The following is a 13,061-nucleotide window of genomic DNA, read 5'->3' on the forward strand; positions in this document are numbered from 1 at the left end:
GCCTCCCTCTCCCTCAGGTGAGGGTGGAACAGGTGGGATCCTGGGCCTTTACTTCCCAGCTCCTCCAGCCGCCTCCTTCTGCCAACTCCTTAGTCTTGGGCCTCTGAGGCCCCACCTGGAGCCGAGGGTGGGGATGCCTCTCTCTCCAGGCTCACTAGGGAAGGAGTCCTTTGGCAGGTTTGGGAGCATCAGGATTGCAGAATGGCCTTCCCCAGCCCTTTCTGCCTTGGCCACTCTGTCTAGGTCCCCCTGAGAAGCTGAGGATGGGGGTGGAAGGGTCAGGTTCAGCATCCACAGAGGCCAGAGGTCAGCCTGTCAACCTCAGGTCACACGCACCATCCTAAAGCCCCAGAACTCGGCCATCCCCCCAGGCTTGTCCCCTTGAGCACCTACTCCTCTTCCCCAAAATAGGGTTACCAGACAAGACTTGGGACATACTTATACTAAAAAATGATTCATTGTTTACCTGAAATTCAAATTTAACTGGGAATCCTGTATTTTAATTGGCTAAATCTGGCAACTCCACCCCAAAGGGAGCCCCCGCCACTGCTATCCCAAAGGCCAAGGGCTGAGGTTGCAGGAGCCAGAGGATGTGGTTCTGTGTGGTAGCCCACCTCCAAGGTGGCCCCAGTGAGCCACACCTCCTGGCATTCATACCCTCCCACACGGTACCAAGATTGGTCTGTGTGACCGATAGAAGGAGGCAGAAGTGACAGTGTGTCACTTCCAAGATCAGGTCGTAAAAGACATTGCAGCCACCCTCTTTCTCTCTCTCTTGCTCTCCCTCCCTCGTTCACTCTTAGTTGGCTCTCTGACTTTGGGGAAGCCAGGGGCATGATGCGCAGCCCTGTGGAGAGGTCCAGATGGCAGGTAACTGAGGCCTCCGGCCAACAGCCTTGTGAGTGACCTTGGAAATGGATCCTCCAGCTGAAGTGGCTCCTTCAGCCACAGTGGAGCCTTCAGATGAGATCACAGCCCCATAAAAGGCTCTGAGCCAGAGCCACCCAGCTAAGCTGCTCCTGGATTCCTGACCCTCAGAAACTGTGTGAGATATTAAACATTTGTCATGTTAAGAGACAAAGCTTTGGGGTGGTTTGTTACACTAGCAGTGTGACCTTGGGCGAACCACCCGTCATCTCTCAGCTTCAGTTTTCTCATCTGCAAAGTGTGGATAAGTCCAGCTCATGAGGCATCTTGAAGATCAAATTTGCTAGTAGGAGTAAAGGTAGTTACATGTGTCCTGCAAATTTTAGGGGTGGTTCTTTATCTCATTCCTCATTTGTGGGCCTCAGTCACTGAGGACAGGCCCTTAGGGCCCTCACAAGGGCCTCCTGCATCCAAGCCTGGCGTGGTGACTGACAGGGGACTGGAGCAGGTTGGAGGACCTGATTCTTCACCTCCTTGATATGCAGGCTTGAGTGTCCCAGCTGAACCCACGTCCCTCAGAGGGAATCAGTGACCTCATGAGCTCAGGTATATAGAAGGCAAAATGTTTGGCCTTCCCATGGAACTGAAGAAAGATAAACCATTTAAAACCAAAACTGACCCTACTTACTCCTGCTTTCCAATATGAACCTTCTGAAAATTCAAGGTACAAATATTTAATTTTTTCCCCTCTGAATAGGAAAACTAGCTTAGACTTACACCCTTCAGATGAGCAGGCAGTCTGGGTCTTCCCTGGAATTTTTCGCCAACTCTGGGGTGTCCCTTTCTCGTGCCCAGAGACAAGAGGGCCCAGATCTGATCCCTCAACCACTGTCGTTGCTTTTCTTAGCCACATGGTGGCGCTGTTGGCAGCAGATTTTACACAGTCAAATAGTGAGGCCTCAGTGTGTCAAGCCTGCTCAGGTGGCTGTAAACCTTCCAGAGAAGACAACCCCCAGTGCCCCACTAGACCAAGGGCGCCTCTTGAGCAGGTTACCAGGGTTACAGTGGGTCCCCCGACAGCACCCACTTCCCCAGCACTCCAGCCCCAGGGTGCTGTCAGGACTGGTCCACCCTACGGACCAGTGGCTGCGTGGGGTGGCATGGTTCAGGCGGTGATGTGAGCGATGGGGGGCGATGGGGAGCGATGGGGGGCGATGGGGAACGATGGGGGGCCATGGGGAGCGATGGGGGGCCATGGGGGGCCATGGGGAGCGATGGGGAGCGATGGGGGGCGATGGGGGGCGATGGGGAGCGATGGGGGCGATGGGGAGCGATGGGGGGCGATGGGGGGCGATGGGGGGCGATGGGGGGTGCTGGGGAGCGATGGGGAGCGATGGGGGCGATGGGGAGCGATGGGGGCGATGGGGAGCGATGGGGGGGCGATGGGGGGCAATGGGGGGCGATGGGGGGCAATGGGGAGCGATGGGGAGCGGCAGATGACGCTTCGCTCACTTGCTGCTCACCTCCTGCTGTGCGGCCTTGGTTCCTAACAGCGCGCGGACAGCTACCGGTCCGAGGCCCGAGGGTTGGGGGCCCCTCTCTTAATGGGTCCCATACTTCCCCCCTTAACCATTCCAGGGCTGAAACTGCCACTCCTCAGAGATGCCCCACCCCCCTGAGAACACCAAAGGGACCTCTCAGAGCACAGAGAAGGGGAGAAAACAAGGGTTAAAATCTGCATCCAAAAAAACTTAAAAATAAATAAAATCTGCATCCAGAGAGAGGTGGCACAGTTCCTACCAGAGGGAATTCAGTCTCCAGAGTCTTCCTTTTCCCTCCCAGACACGCGTAGGGAAGGGGAGAGAGAAAGTCAGAAATGTCCGCCGTCAGCTGACTACCTATGCCTGGGGTGGTGGAGGGGGAGGGCGATAGGTGGTCCATGATTTAGCAGAAGCCATTAACTATCTTGGGCAAAGAGCCATCCTGGAGGAGAGCAGAGAGGAGGAGAGATACTGCTCCGCGAAACGGGTGAGGGAATTGAGTCCAGGGGACACCAGAGGGCAAAGTGGGGAGAAGGAGACATTGGCTTTGTATACTCCAGGGAAAGTGGGCTACACAGCTAGATGCGGGGTGAGAGCGAAGTTTGGGGGGGCAGGTGCTGGGGGCGGGCTGTCCAGGAAAACTGAGTGTGGAGCCCAGAGCAGGACCGAACGCAAGGACCGAAGTAGATCAGGGAAGACAGGGGCCACCACTGTCATCCCCCTGCCCACCCCAAAGTCCTGGAGAAGACAACAGAGACTTGTGGGCCCGCTGCAGGGACTGGGGTCTGAGCCAACCTCATTTGGATCTCCAAGGACAGGGCACGTGGGCTGACTTCTAGTTTACTGACATGTTAAAATGCCACAGACACCATTCGCTTGCGGGGAGGGGGACACGTCCTCAAATGGTGCTTTCCCTCCAGCCCTCAGAGGCCTCCACCACCCTGTCCCACAGGATGCTGAAGGGTGGGCGGCACATATGGGAACCTGCATTTTCCGTCTTGCCCACGTAGTGGGTCATGTTGACCTGTCTGCTTCGAATAGCTGGTCGGAAGACAGGTGGCCAGCTGACAGCAGGGCCCTCGGCTCCTAGATCAGCCTCAGCCCCACTCTTCCCCTGACCACAAACCACAGCGTGGATGGAGCTGGTTTTCTGGCCCCTCTAGGTCCCCTCATCTGACTCTACAGGGGCCAGGACCTTGATCTTGCCCGCCTGCCCCCCTCGGACTGTGAGTTCCTGTGAGTGGCTCGGGCTTATCCCTGGGTCCCCCTGGCCTAGAGCTGCCCTGCCACACACTGGGGACTCCGTAAATCTGTGGATGGCTTAATAAATACTGAGGCCCCCCTGAGGAGCCCCTATTCAGGGGCTGTCCTATTCCCTGGAGCCTGCGTTCCAAATCTTCCTCGGCTCTCCTTCCTCTAAAGCTTACCAGACCCGAATTCCATGCCTCAGAGACCAGAGAACTCTGACCTGACCCCCTCATTTGCATTAAGGTGTCATTGCCTGGGGGCCCTAGTGCATCTCTCCCATAGGCACTTGACCCTCCAGTGTCTCGGTCTAGTGGAGTGACCCATGAAGATGTCAGGGACCATGTCATAGAGAAACTCAGGAACAAAACACGCTTCCCCAACGGCCTTCACGCCTCCCCAGATCCTGACCCGCTGGAGGGGGCAGGAGGAAGCGTCCTCGGTCGGGGCCCTTCCTCAGCGCTCTGCCTTTCTCTCCCACACCCCTCTGTCCCCGGCTGCGTCCTCAGTGCCCCCGGCTGGAACACGGACGGAGGACTGGGTCGGCTGAGCCTAAGAGTGGGGATGGAGGCTGGACCGTCTCCGTTGGGACAGACAGGGCCCCTCTGTCCTCCCCAGCCCGGGTAACCTGAGCCCGGCATTGTGTCCATCCTGGAACAGCTGACAGCGCTGGGGTCAGACAGCTGGTGGGGCTGGCCTGGCTGGGCTGGCTGGGGAGGGAGTGTGGGCTGTTACATGAGACCCAGAGGCTGCATCCCTCTATCCCAGTCCTGAGGAGCTGCAGTCCCACCCCTGTCACTGCAGAGAGCTGTGGCACCATGCACGGGGGCCAGAGGCCGCTGCTCCTTCTGTCACTGTTGGCTGTCTATCTGGGTGTGGACACAGGGGGTCTGGGTCCTGGAGAGGCCAGGAGCAGGGGTCCAAGGCCTCAGGGGATGGAGGGTCTGGGTGGCTACTGGAGCCTGTCCGCCACACCCGGTTCCCTACTTCCCCATGTCACACCCTCCCGTGGCCTCCCCCTCATTCTGCCCCAAAGCCCCTGTACCCAGGCTCAGCGCTGTCTGTCGCAGGAGCCCAGGGCCAGAGCCAGGAGGAACGTCTGCTCAGAGACCTGATGCACAGCTACGTCCCCCACCTGCGGCCTGCCAAGCATGATTCAGACGTGGTCAACGTCAGCCTGAAGCTCACGCTCACCAACCTCATCTCCCTGGTGAGCACAGGCCTGTAGGACGGGGGCGGGGAGGCGATCCCACCCTGCCCCTGGGATGGGGGGAGAGGAAGGGGCTGGCGCCAGCAGCCGGGAGCAGGCAGCGCCCACCGGGGAGACCAGGGAGCTGGAAAACTCCCATGGGGCCGCCCAAGAGGCTGGGGTCTTGTAGGGACTAACACCTGGGGCTTAGCCCTCTGTTCTGTGCCCGCAGAATGAGCGAGAGGAGGCCCTCACCACCAACGTCTGGATAGAAATGGTAAGAAGCCGCCCTGCCACCCTCTTTTCCTCTAGCAGCTCCCACCCTGGGGCCCCAAGGCCCTCACAGCTGCCTGTTTCCCTCCCATCCCATCCCTGCCTCTCCTGCCCCCGCCCCCCGGGCTGGGCCCCCCTGGGGGTCGGGGGGCCTGGCAACCCCTCCCCCTGCAGCAGTGGTGTGACTACCGCCTGCGCTGGGACCCACGTGACTACGACGGCCTGTGGGTGCTGCGGGTGCCGTCCACCATGGTGTGGCGGCCGGACGTCGTGCTGGAGAACAAGTGAGGAGGCGGCGCGGGCGTGGGGGGCGGGGGCGGACAGACAGACGCAAGGGCGGGCCCAGCAGGACAAGGGTGTTCTGGGAGAAAGAGGCAGGGGAACAGAGGGTGCAGCCCGGGGACACTGCGGGCACTGGGGCGCGGGGGCTAAGGGTAGGGCCCGGGGCCAGCAGACCTGACCCCAGACCTGGCTCCACCGCCTCCGGGCTGGGCCGCCTGGGTAGGGATGAGGACAGCTCTCTCGGGGGCCCACAGGACAGGCGCAGGAAGGGCTGCCCTCCGGCTCTGGCACTCTGTGGGAGCTTAACTGCTGTCAGTTGCTGCCATGACCATTAATGAAGGGGGGAGGGGAGAGCGGCAGCGATTAGGAGCTGGGCCGAGGGAGCCTGGCGTGAGGGGGGTGGGGAAGAGGGGCGGGGAGGGGGCCGGGGGAGGAGTGGTCCCCAGGCCAGGAGGAGAGACCGGTCAGGGGTGTGGCGGGCTGGGAAGGGTTGGTGGCCCCGGGCCCCATCCACACGTGGCCTGCCCTGTGCGCAGCGTGGACGGCGTATTCGAGGTGGCCCTCTACTGCAACGTGCTCGTGTCTCCCGACGGCTGCGTGTACTGGCTGCCGCCCGCCATCTTCCGCTCCTCTTGCCCCGTCTCTGTCACCTACTTCCCCTTCGACTGGCAGAACTGCTCCCTCATCTTCCAGTGAGGCCATTGGCTGGGGTGGGGATTTGGGGAGCCGCTCTAAGAGGGGCCCTGGTCGGGTGGGGACCCAGGGGCCTGGCTCCACCTCCCTGGGGCCTCTGCGTCTGTCTCAGGTCCAGATGCCTGAAGATGCCTGTGTCCCTCCCTGCTAAGCCTCGGTCCCCTCACTCATCCTCCTTCGCTGCCTCAGTTTCCCTGCCTGTGCCAGGAGGAGAGACATCAGTGACTGGGATGGGTGGGCGAGAAGGCACACACACGCCGACACACATGCACACCCACACTAGACCACTACGCACTACAGCCCCACGGAGAGGACGGCGCTGTCTCAGTATCCTCGTCCATTGATGGGGGAAAGGGGGGGTCTGTGAGAGGGTCTCCCCGGCTTCTAGAGGAACAGTCTTCCTGAGACCCTCCTCAGTAAGCAGACCCGAGAGGTGCACACTGTGTTTCCTCCGTTCTCACCATCGGCCCCTCCTGCCCTGGAGACGGTGGGAGGGAGGAACACGGGGTGGCCCTGGGCTCTTGCCACCAGGGCAGCACACTGAGCTGCAGTCTCCTGGTCCTTCAACTCAAACTTCCCCAGACCCCAAAGAGCCTGACTCCCCGCCCCTGCCCCATCTCGTGCCAGGGTTTTATAGAGAACTCAGAAATTCCTGGCTGCACTTTTTGAGGCAAAGCAGCCCACAGTTGCCCTCAGGTGATGGTCTATGTGACCTCATGCGTGAGTCTGCATACACTCAAGTCTATCCTCTTTCCCTCCCCATCTCCCAGGTCCCAGACCTACGGCACCAACGAGATCAATCTGCAGCTGAGCCAGGAAGATGGTCAGACCATCGAGTGGATTTTCATAGACCCCGAGGCCTTCACAGGTAACCTCCACCCAAGGCCCCTGCTGGACCTGGCTGTGCGGGCAGGGCCAGGCCGAGATCACGCCCCCTCCCGTGTAACTGAAGATGAAAACTACAGTAAACCACAAAATACATAGATTTAAAGGCCCGGCAAACCTCTGATTTTCCCCATGATAATTACTCCAGTTTTGGTGGGAGGGGGATCAAGCATCCATCTTCCCACACTGTTCCCATCCCTCAATGGCGCTCCTTTGGCCACATGCTGGTTGCCCTGTAGCTGGGTCACACGGGCTGCAGGGATCTGCCCGTCCGCACTCCCTGTGCCCACCCCAGCCTGCTGCCTGCAGAAAATGGAGAGTGGGCCATCCGGCACCGGCCAGCCAAGATGCTGCTGGATGAGGCGGCACCAGCTGAGGAGGCCGGCCACCAGAAGGTCGTCTTCTACCTGCTCATCCAGCGCAAGCCCCTCTTCTACGTCATCAACATCATTGCGCCCTGTGTACTCATCTCCTCTGTGGCCATCCTCATCTACTTCCTTCCTGCCAAGGGTACCTAGCGCCTGTGGGAGGGGAGCCACGGCCCCGGCCGGCGGCACAAGGGGTAGCTGGAAGGGCAGAATGGCAGCATGACCTGGGACCAGGGACATGGACTCCTTGTGGGGAGGGGGGTGCCCCACGGTGGGGAGGTTGAAATCCGCTCTGAAGGCCTCTTGGTCATGGGCAGCGGGTGGTCAGAAGTGTACCGTCGCCATCAACGTGCTCCTGGCCCAGACTGTCTTCCTCTTCCTTGTGGCCAAGAAGGTGCCCGAGACCTCCCAGGCGGTGCCACTCATCAGCAAGTAAGGCCGGTCCTCATGCCTGTGCCCACCTCCTCCCCTCCCTTCTCAGGAACACAGGGTACTGCCCTCCTGCCACCCCCACCCCCATCATCCTCAGTGCCAGCCCATCACCCCAAGGGATCTGGGGGAATCAGCCACTGCGGGTGGGGATGTTGTCTGGGGTGGAGTGTTGAAGGGCCAGCCCCGCCTCCTGCCTGCCCCGCCGCCACCCCGGCAGGTACCTGACCTTCCTCCTGGTGGTGACCATCCTGATTGTTGTGAATGCTGTGGTCGTGCTCAACGTGTCTCTGCGGTCCCCACACACACACTCCATGGCTCGAGGGGTCCGCAAGGCAAGCTCCCCGCCCCCGCCCACTCCAGCATCCTCCTGCCCTTTCCGCTTACACGCACCTTCCCCTGCACTCCTGTCTCTGGGCATATTCCTCACCTGCCGCATTCAGCAGCTGACCTGCCCCATGTGCATCTAGAAGCACGTACCCAAATGGATCAATAATAACACCAAGCGCTTACTGTGTGGCAGGTGTATTACATATACTAACTTATTTAATCTTCATAAATCCCCTATGAAGTGGGTATTAGTATCATCTCCAGTTTACACATGAGGAAACTGAATCACAGAAAGGTTGAATAGCTTACTTGAGGTCGCATGGCTAGAAAGTGGAGGAAGCAGGATTCGGCCCAGGCAGGCTGGCTCCAGTGCCCGTGTGATCTGCAGCCCACCTGCAGCAGTCAGCTGGGACCCTTGTTACAAATGCAGATTCCCAACCTACCCCAGGCATCCTGGGCCAGGGGTGGGGCCCAGGAACCTGTGCCTCCAACAAGTGCCCTGGTGATTCTGATGTGCACAAAAGTTTGGGGGCCCAGGTTCAGTGTCTGGTGTGGAACAGGTAAGCTGTACCGGGGCCAAGCCACTGCCCCTGAAGTGCAGCCTCTGGGCCCCCAGCGCATGAGCCCTTCGTGCCAACCATCACCTTCTGTTCCGAAGCCAAGCCTGGCCGCCCAATCACCCAGGAAGGTCTGCTGGCCGCTAAGCTAACCACCCATGACATCCCCTCTTCAGGTGTTCCTGCGGCTCCTGCCCCAGCTGTTGCGGATGCACGTTCGCCCGCTGGCCCCAGCGGCTGTGCAGGACGCCCGGCCCCGGCTACGGAATGGCTCCTCCATGCGGTGGTCAATCACAGCCGGGGAGGAGGTGGCCCTCCGCCTGCCCCGCAGTGAACTCCTCTTCCGGCAGCACCAGAGCAATGGGCTAGTAAGGGCAGCACTGGAGAAGCTAGGTGAGACAGGGGGTGTGACACTGGGGACACTCCTGCCCAGGGACTTCAGACACGAAGGGTCTGTTGGCCAAGGTGCCTGGCACAGCAGATGAGTGCCGGGCAAGTGTCCAGGTTGGGGGTGAGAGGGGCTGGGGTCTCTAAGGAGAGGCCACTTTTTCAGACTGTTTCTCATCCATTCTACTCCCAAACCTTTCTCTCTCTCTTCCACAGAGAAAGGCCCAGAGTCAGGGCAGAGCCAGGAGTGGTGTGGCAGCCTGAGGCAGGCCGCCCCAGCCATCCAGGCCTGCGTGGAAGCCTGCAACCTCATTGCCTGCGCCCGGTACCAGCAGAGGCACTTTGACAGTGTAAGCCAGTCGGGGGTGGGGGTGGGGTTTGAGTACCTGGTGAGGGACTTGGACCTGAGATGGGGCAGGATGAGTGGTGTGGCCATGGTAGGGCAATAGGATGGAGAAGGTGGAACTGGGAGTGGGGCCAGGGGCCCGTGGAAGAAGCCAGGTTGAGGCCTGGAAGTAGGTGAGAAGGGCTCAAGGAAATGAAAAACGGAGGCCTGCTGGATGGCCAAGGGTGGCACAGGGATCCAGCTTGGTGCCACCGCTGGTCATCTCATCCCCTGCCTCTCACCCTCAGGGGAACAAGGAGTGGTTCCTGGTGGGCCGAGTGCTGGACCGCGTCTGCTTCCTGGTCATGCTCTCGCTCTTTGTCTGTGGCACTGCTGGAATCTTCCTCATGGCCCACTACAACAGGATGCCTGCCCTGCCTTTCCCTGGAGACCCCCGCTCCTACCTGCCCTCGTCCGACTGAGCCAACCAATTGCTGCTAGCCATGTGGAGTCTCATTGGCTGTGTTCTGCTGCTGAGGTCATGAGTATGCTCTTTGGGAAGCACCCTTCGGGGCCATGTGAGCCAACCGTTCCTGAGAAAAGCTGGAGAAATAAAAAGACAGAGCTGGAGCCCTGGAGTGGTTGGGGATGGGATGCTGGCAGAGTGTGTTAGTGGGGTCAGCATCTACATGGCACTGGCTTGCTATTCCTGGCAATCCCCTCACTTGAGCAAAGTGTTATCAACTCCCATCATTTCTGAAGCCCTAAGGACTCTGTTTTATCTTATCCCCAACTAGGCAAGGTCCTACCCCTCCAGGCCTGGGCCTCCCTTCCCTTTTACAAGTTCCCTGCAGGCTCCTAAAGGAGGGAAGTCAAGAGAGAAGTGAAGCGTAGCAGCCAATGCTCTAGCGAAAGAAGGGGAGCAGAGCCCACTCCAGCTGGCATCTTCCTACTTTCTTGGGGCTGTACGCACCCAATACTCATGTGCACCAGTGACCTTTCTATTCAGATGCATTTTTTTGCCATCGATCACCAAACATTTTATGAGTTTTATTATCTGTTTTCATTATTAAGAGCTCCTCACAGCATTATGGATAAGCAAGAATCACTATTCCCCCATGTTTAGGATGGGCAAATTGGGGCCTAGAGTAAGAGGGGCGTCCCAGAACAATGATGGCTAAATAAGGGTTGGAGTCCACAATTCCCAACACTGACCCAATCTTAGACACTCTAAGAAAGTTCTATGGCCTGGAAAACGGATGCCTCTTCCTTCTCTTCTCAAAGGCCAGGGAATTTGCACTGGTTTCAAGGAAGAGCGAGGCAGGGAGGCAGGGAGGCTGGGAGGAGACCCTGACCAGGCTCCCTTTGCCCCACTTAGGAGACGAGGGCCAGGGTCTTTCAGGGGTGGGGGTGGGGCGGGGAGTAAGGCCATGCTTTGAGAGTGTAACCGGGGCCTGAGTTTTGTTGGTGACAAGACAACTTGGGCAAGTCATTTGTGCTCCCTGAGCCTGTTTCCTCATCTGTAAGTATGGGCACAGATATCAGTACCTACCTCCCCTCATCACAGGATCAAAGGTGCGGGTGAAAGTGATTAAAAAATGTTAAAGTGTCACATAAAGACCTGACAATGGGACATTGTTGGGGGGGAGAGGACCTCCCCCAAGTACAGGGTTGCTGGCTTTGGGGATCAGTCACCAGCAGGTTCATTTCATTTATTCCACTGTGTGTGTGTGTGTGTGTGTGTGTGTGTGTGTGTGTGTGGCACCCGCACTGCTGTGTATTTGGAGTGTCAGGCAATTTAATGACGGTGGGATCATCTCTGGTTCCTGTAAGCCTCTCTACTAGCTTAGTCACCTGGAGTGAATCTCTCAATCTGACTGCCTTAGAAGGCGGAGATCAGCTCTGTAGCTCCTGGCACAAGTAAGCAAAGATTAACAATAGCCACCACTTATGAAGGGTTACTGTGTATAGCGCCTGAAACTGATTATCTCGTTCAATCCACACGGCAACCTGAAGAGGCGGGTGCTACAGTATAGTATGGCCAGTACCAAAGAAGAAAGAGCCTCAGGGAGCTTAAGAGAGAGTCCAGGACCGTGCAGCCCCACCGGGGTCGGAGTCGGGAGCCGTGAATCCAGAGTCTGCGCCATCAGCTACTCGGAGCTGTCTTTCTCGGAGCCCGCCGCGGGAGGGGGTCAGCACGCGCTCCCCTGGGCAGGGCGGGCGGGCGGCGGGCAAGAACAGGGACAGATCCGAGGCCCGCAGCCCGCGTGGCCACCGAACCTGAGCAGCTCAGCGCAACCGCCCGACTACTGCGTCCTGGCGTACCCGCCCCCTTCCCGGCCAGCTCGCCGACGTTCCGCTGCGCCCCGCGCAACCGGAAGTGGTCGGACCCTAGGCGGAAGGACCTGGCGGAGCGGAAGTCACTCCGTGAGGCAGTGGTGACGGCGGCGGCGAGAGGATGAACAACAAGTTCGACGCGTGAGTGGCGCGTGGCCGCCTCCCGAGGCCCCTTCCCCCAACCGTTCCTCGCGTCCGCCCCCGCCGGGACCGCCGGCGGCGCAAACTGCGGCACCGGCCTTCCTTCCTGGTTAGGGCTGCGGGCCGGCCGGGCCTGGGCGGCCGGCGGGAAGGAGGGGTTTGGGGAGGAGGGATGCAGGGGTCTCAGGGACCCCAGGGTCATATGGACCCAAAGCGAAGTGCGGGGTCCGGGCGGGAGGAGGTGGCCGTGCCGCCTGGAAGGAGATTTTCGGACACCCTGCCGGGCGGGTGCGGGTTGCCAGCTGCGTGGAGGGGCGGAGACCGGAGGTTTAGGTGTTTCCGCAGCCTGGCTGCTCTGCTTCTGCGCCCAGCTTTTCTCACACACTCCCTCTGGCCTAGGCAGGTCATCTCTCCAGAGTCTCAGTTTTCTCATTCGCAAGGTGCGGACGGTAACAGAGCCCATGTCGTAGAGTTGCGAAGATGCAATGAGGTAACGTGGCTGCAGCGCTCAGCGCAGTGGCTGTTCAGTTACGGAATTCTCATCTTCCCCAGACTCCTTCCTGCTTCCGTTCTCTTCCCCCTCCTTTTCCCCTCTTCCAACACACTCTCCAAGAGCTGCTCAGTTTCTTGCCCAACGGGTATACTTGTTATTGCCTCCTCCTGCAGTTCTGTATGTACCCTATCTGTTTGATTTCTAGTTCCAGCATCAAACAATTGGGAGGTGCAGAAAGGAAATACAAAGTATTTTTGCATATTTCCCTGCAGCGATTGTATCTGGAGGTAGATTATGTTTTGGCTTTCTTCTAGTAGTCCAGTAAATCTGTCTTCTTTTCCGAAGACCTAGATTTCCAGTCTCAGACCCACCAGTTACCAGTTATTTGACATTAGAAAAGTTACCCAGTCTCTGAGCCTCTGTTACCCAAACCGCATTAGTTGTTAGTGCTCTTTTGCCTTAGTGAGTGTGATAAGGATCAAATCACATTTGGCGATGCTTAAAGGTACTTTAAGATATAAAGTATCTTTTTAAGATATAAAGTACTACATTTAAGATATAAATGTAAAGTGGAATTACTATTAGTTTAGGTTGTGACCCACTGTTGCCCATGGGAAATTGGAGTTTTTCCAGTACCTTGAGTTCTGGTATGCAAATTCCAAGGTCCTGGACTCCCGCATTCCTGGCAGCTCCTCAGGAAGCTTCCTGGTTGCTGAGAG

General features: G+C 58.6%; 2 protein-coding genes across 10 annotated transcripts in view; both read left to right on the top strand.

The window, feature by feature from the left end:
- Window positions 1-4,437: 4,437 nt before the first annotated feature.
- On the top strand, window positions 4,438-10,000 carry CHRNG (cholinergic receptor nicotinic gamma subunit). Of its 2 annotated transcripts, XM_004262587.3 has the most exons (12): window positions 4,438-4,526; window positions 4,724-4,863; window positions 5,075-5,119; window positions 5,290-5,399; window positions 5,934-6,089; window positions 6,861-6,958; window positions 7,285-7,485; window positions 7,661-7,775; window positions 7,993-8,107; window positions 8,836-9,052; window positions 9,263-9,396; window positions 9,680-10,000. In XM_004262587.3, the coding sequence occupies exons 1-12, from the start codon at window positions 4,472-4,474 to the stop codon at window positions 9,851-9,853; spliced, it is 1,560 nt and encodes a 519-aa protein (XP_004262635.1). In that variant the 5' UTR covers window positions 4,438-4,471; the 3' UTR covers window positions 9,854-10,000. The 2 variants fall into 2 exon arrangements, with proteins under 2 accessions (XP_004262635.1, XP_004262636.1); XM_004262588.3 differs by lacking the exon at window positions 5,934-6,089 and having other exon boundaries at window positions 4,472-4,526; window positions 9,680-9,914.
- Window positions 10,001-11,719: 1,719 nt separating this feature from the next.
- EIF4E2 (eukaryotic translation initiation factor 4E family member 2) overlaps window positions 11,720-13,061 on the top strand; it is a 28,692-nt gene continuing 27,350 nt past the window's right edge. For 5 of the 8 annotated variants that reach the window (XM_012532188.3, XM_033425233.2, XM_049712206.1 and 2 more), the window contains exon 1: window positions 11,808-11,849. In XM_012532188.3, coding sequence (XP_012387642.1) covers window positions 11,830-11,849 — 20 coding nt within the window. In that variant the 5' untranslated portion in view covers window positions 11,808-11,829. Of the gene's footprint in view, window positions 11,850-12,262; window positions 12,340-13,061 lie in introns of those variants that run through there. The other 3 variants (XM_004262584.4, XM_004262586.4, XM_033425241.2) reach the window with 3 other exon arrangements.

The sequence above is a fragment of the Orcinus orca genome, chromosome 7 (genome assembly GCF_937001465.1).
Source record: "Orcinus orca chromosome 7, mOrcOrc1.1, whole genome shotgun sequence".
Taxonomy (NCBI): Eukaryota; Metazoa; Chordata; class Mammalia; order Artiodactyla; family Delphinidae; genus Orcinus; species Orcinus orca.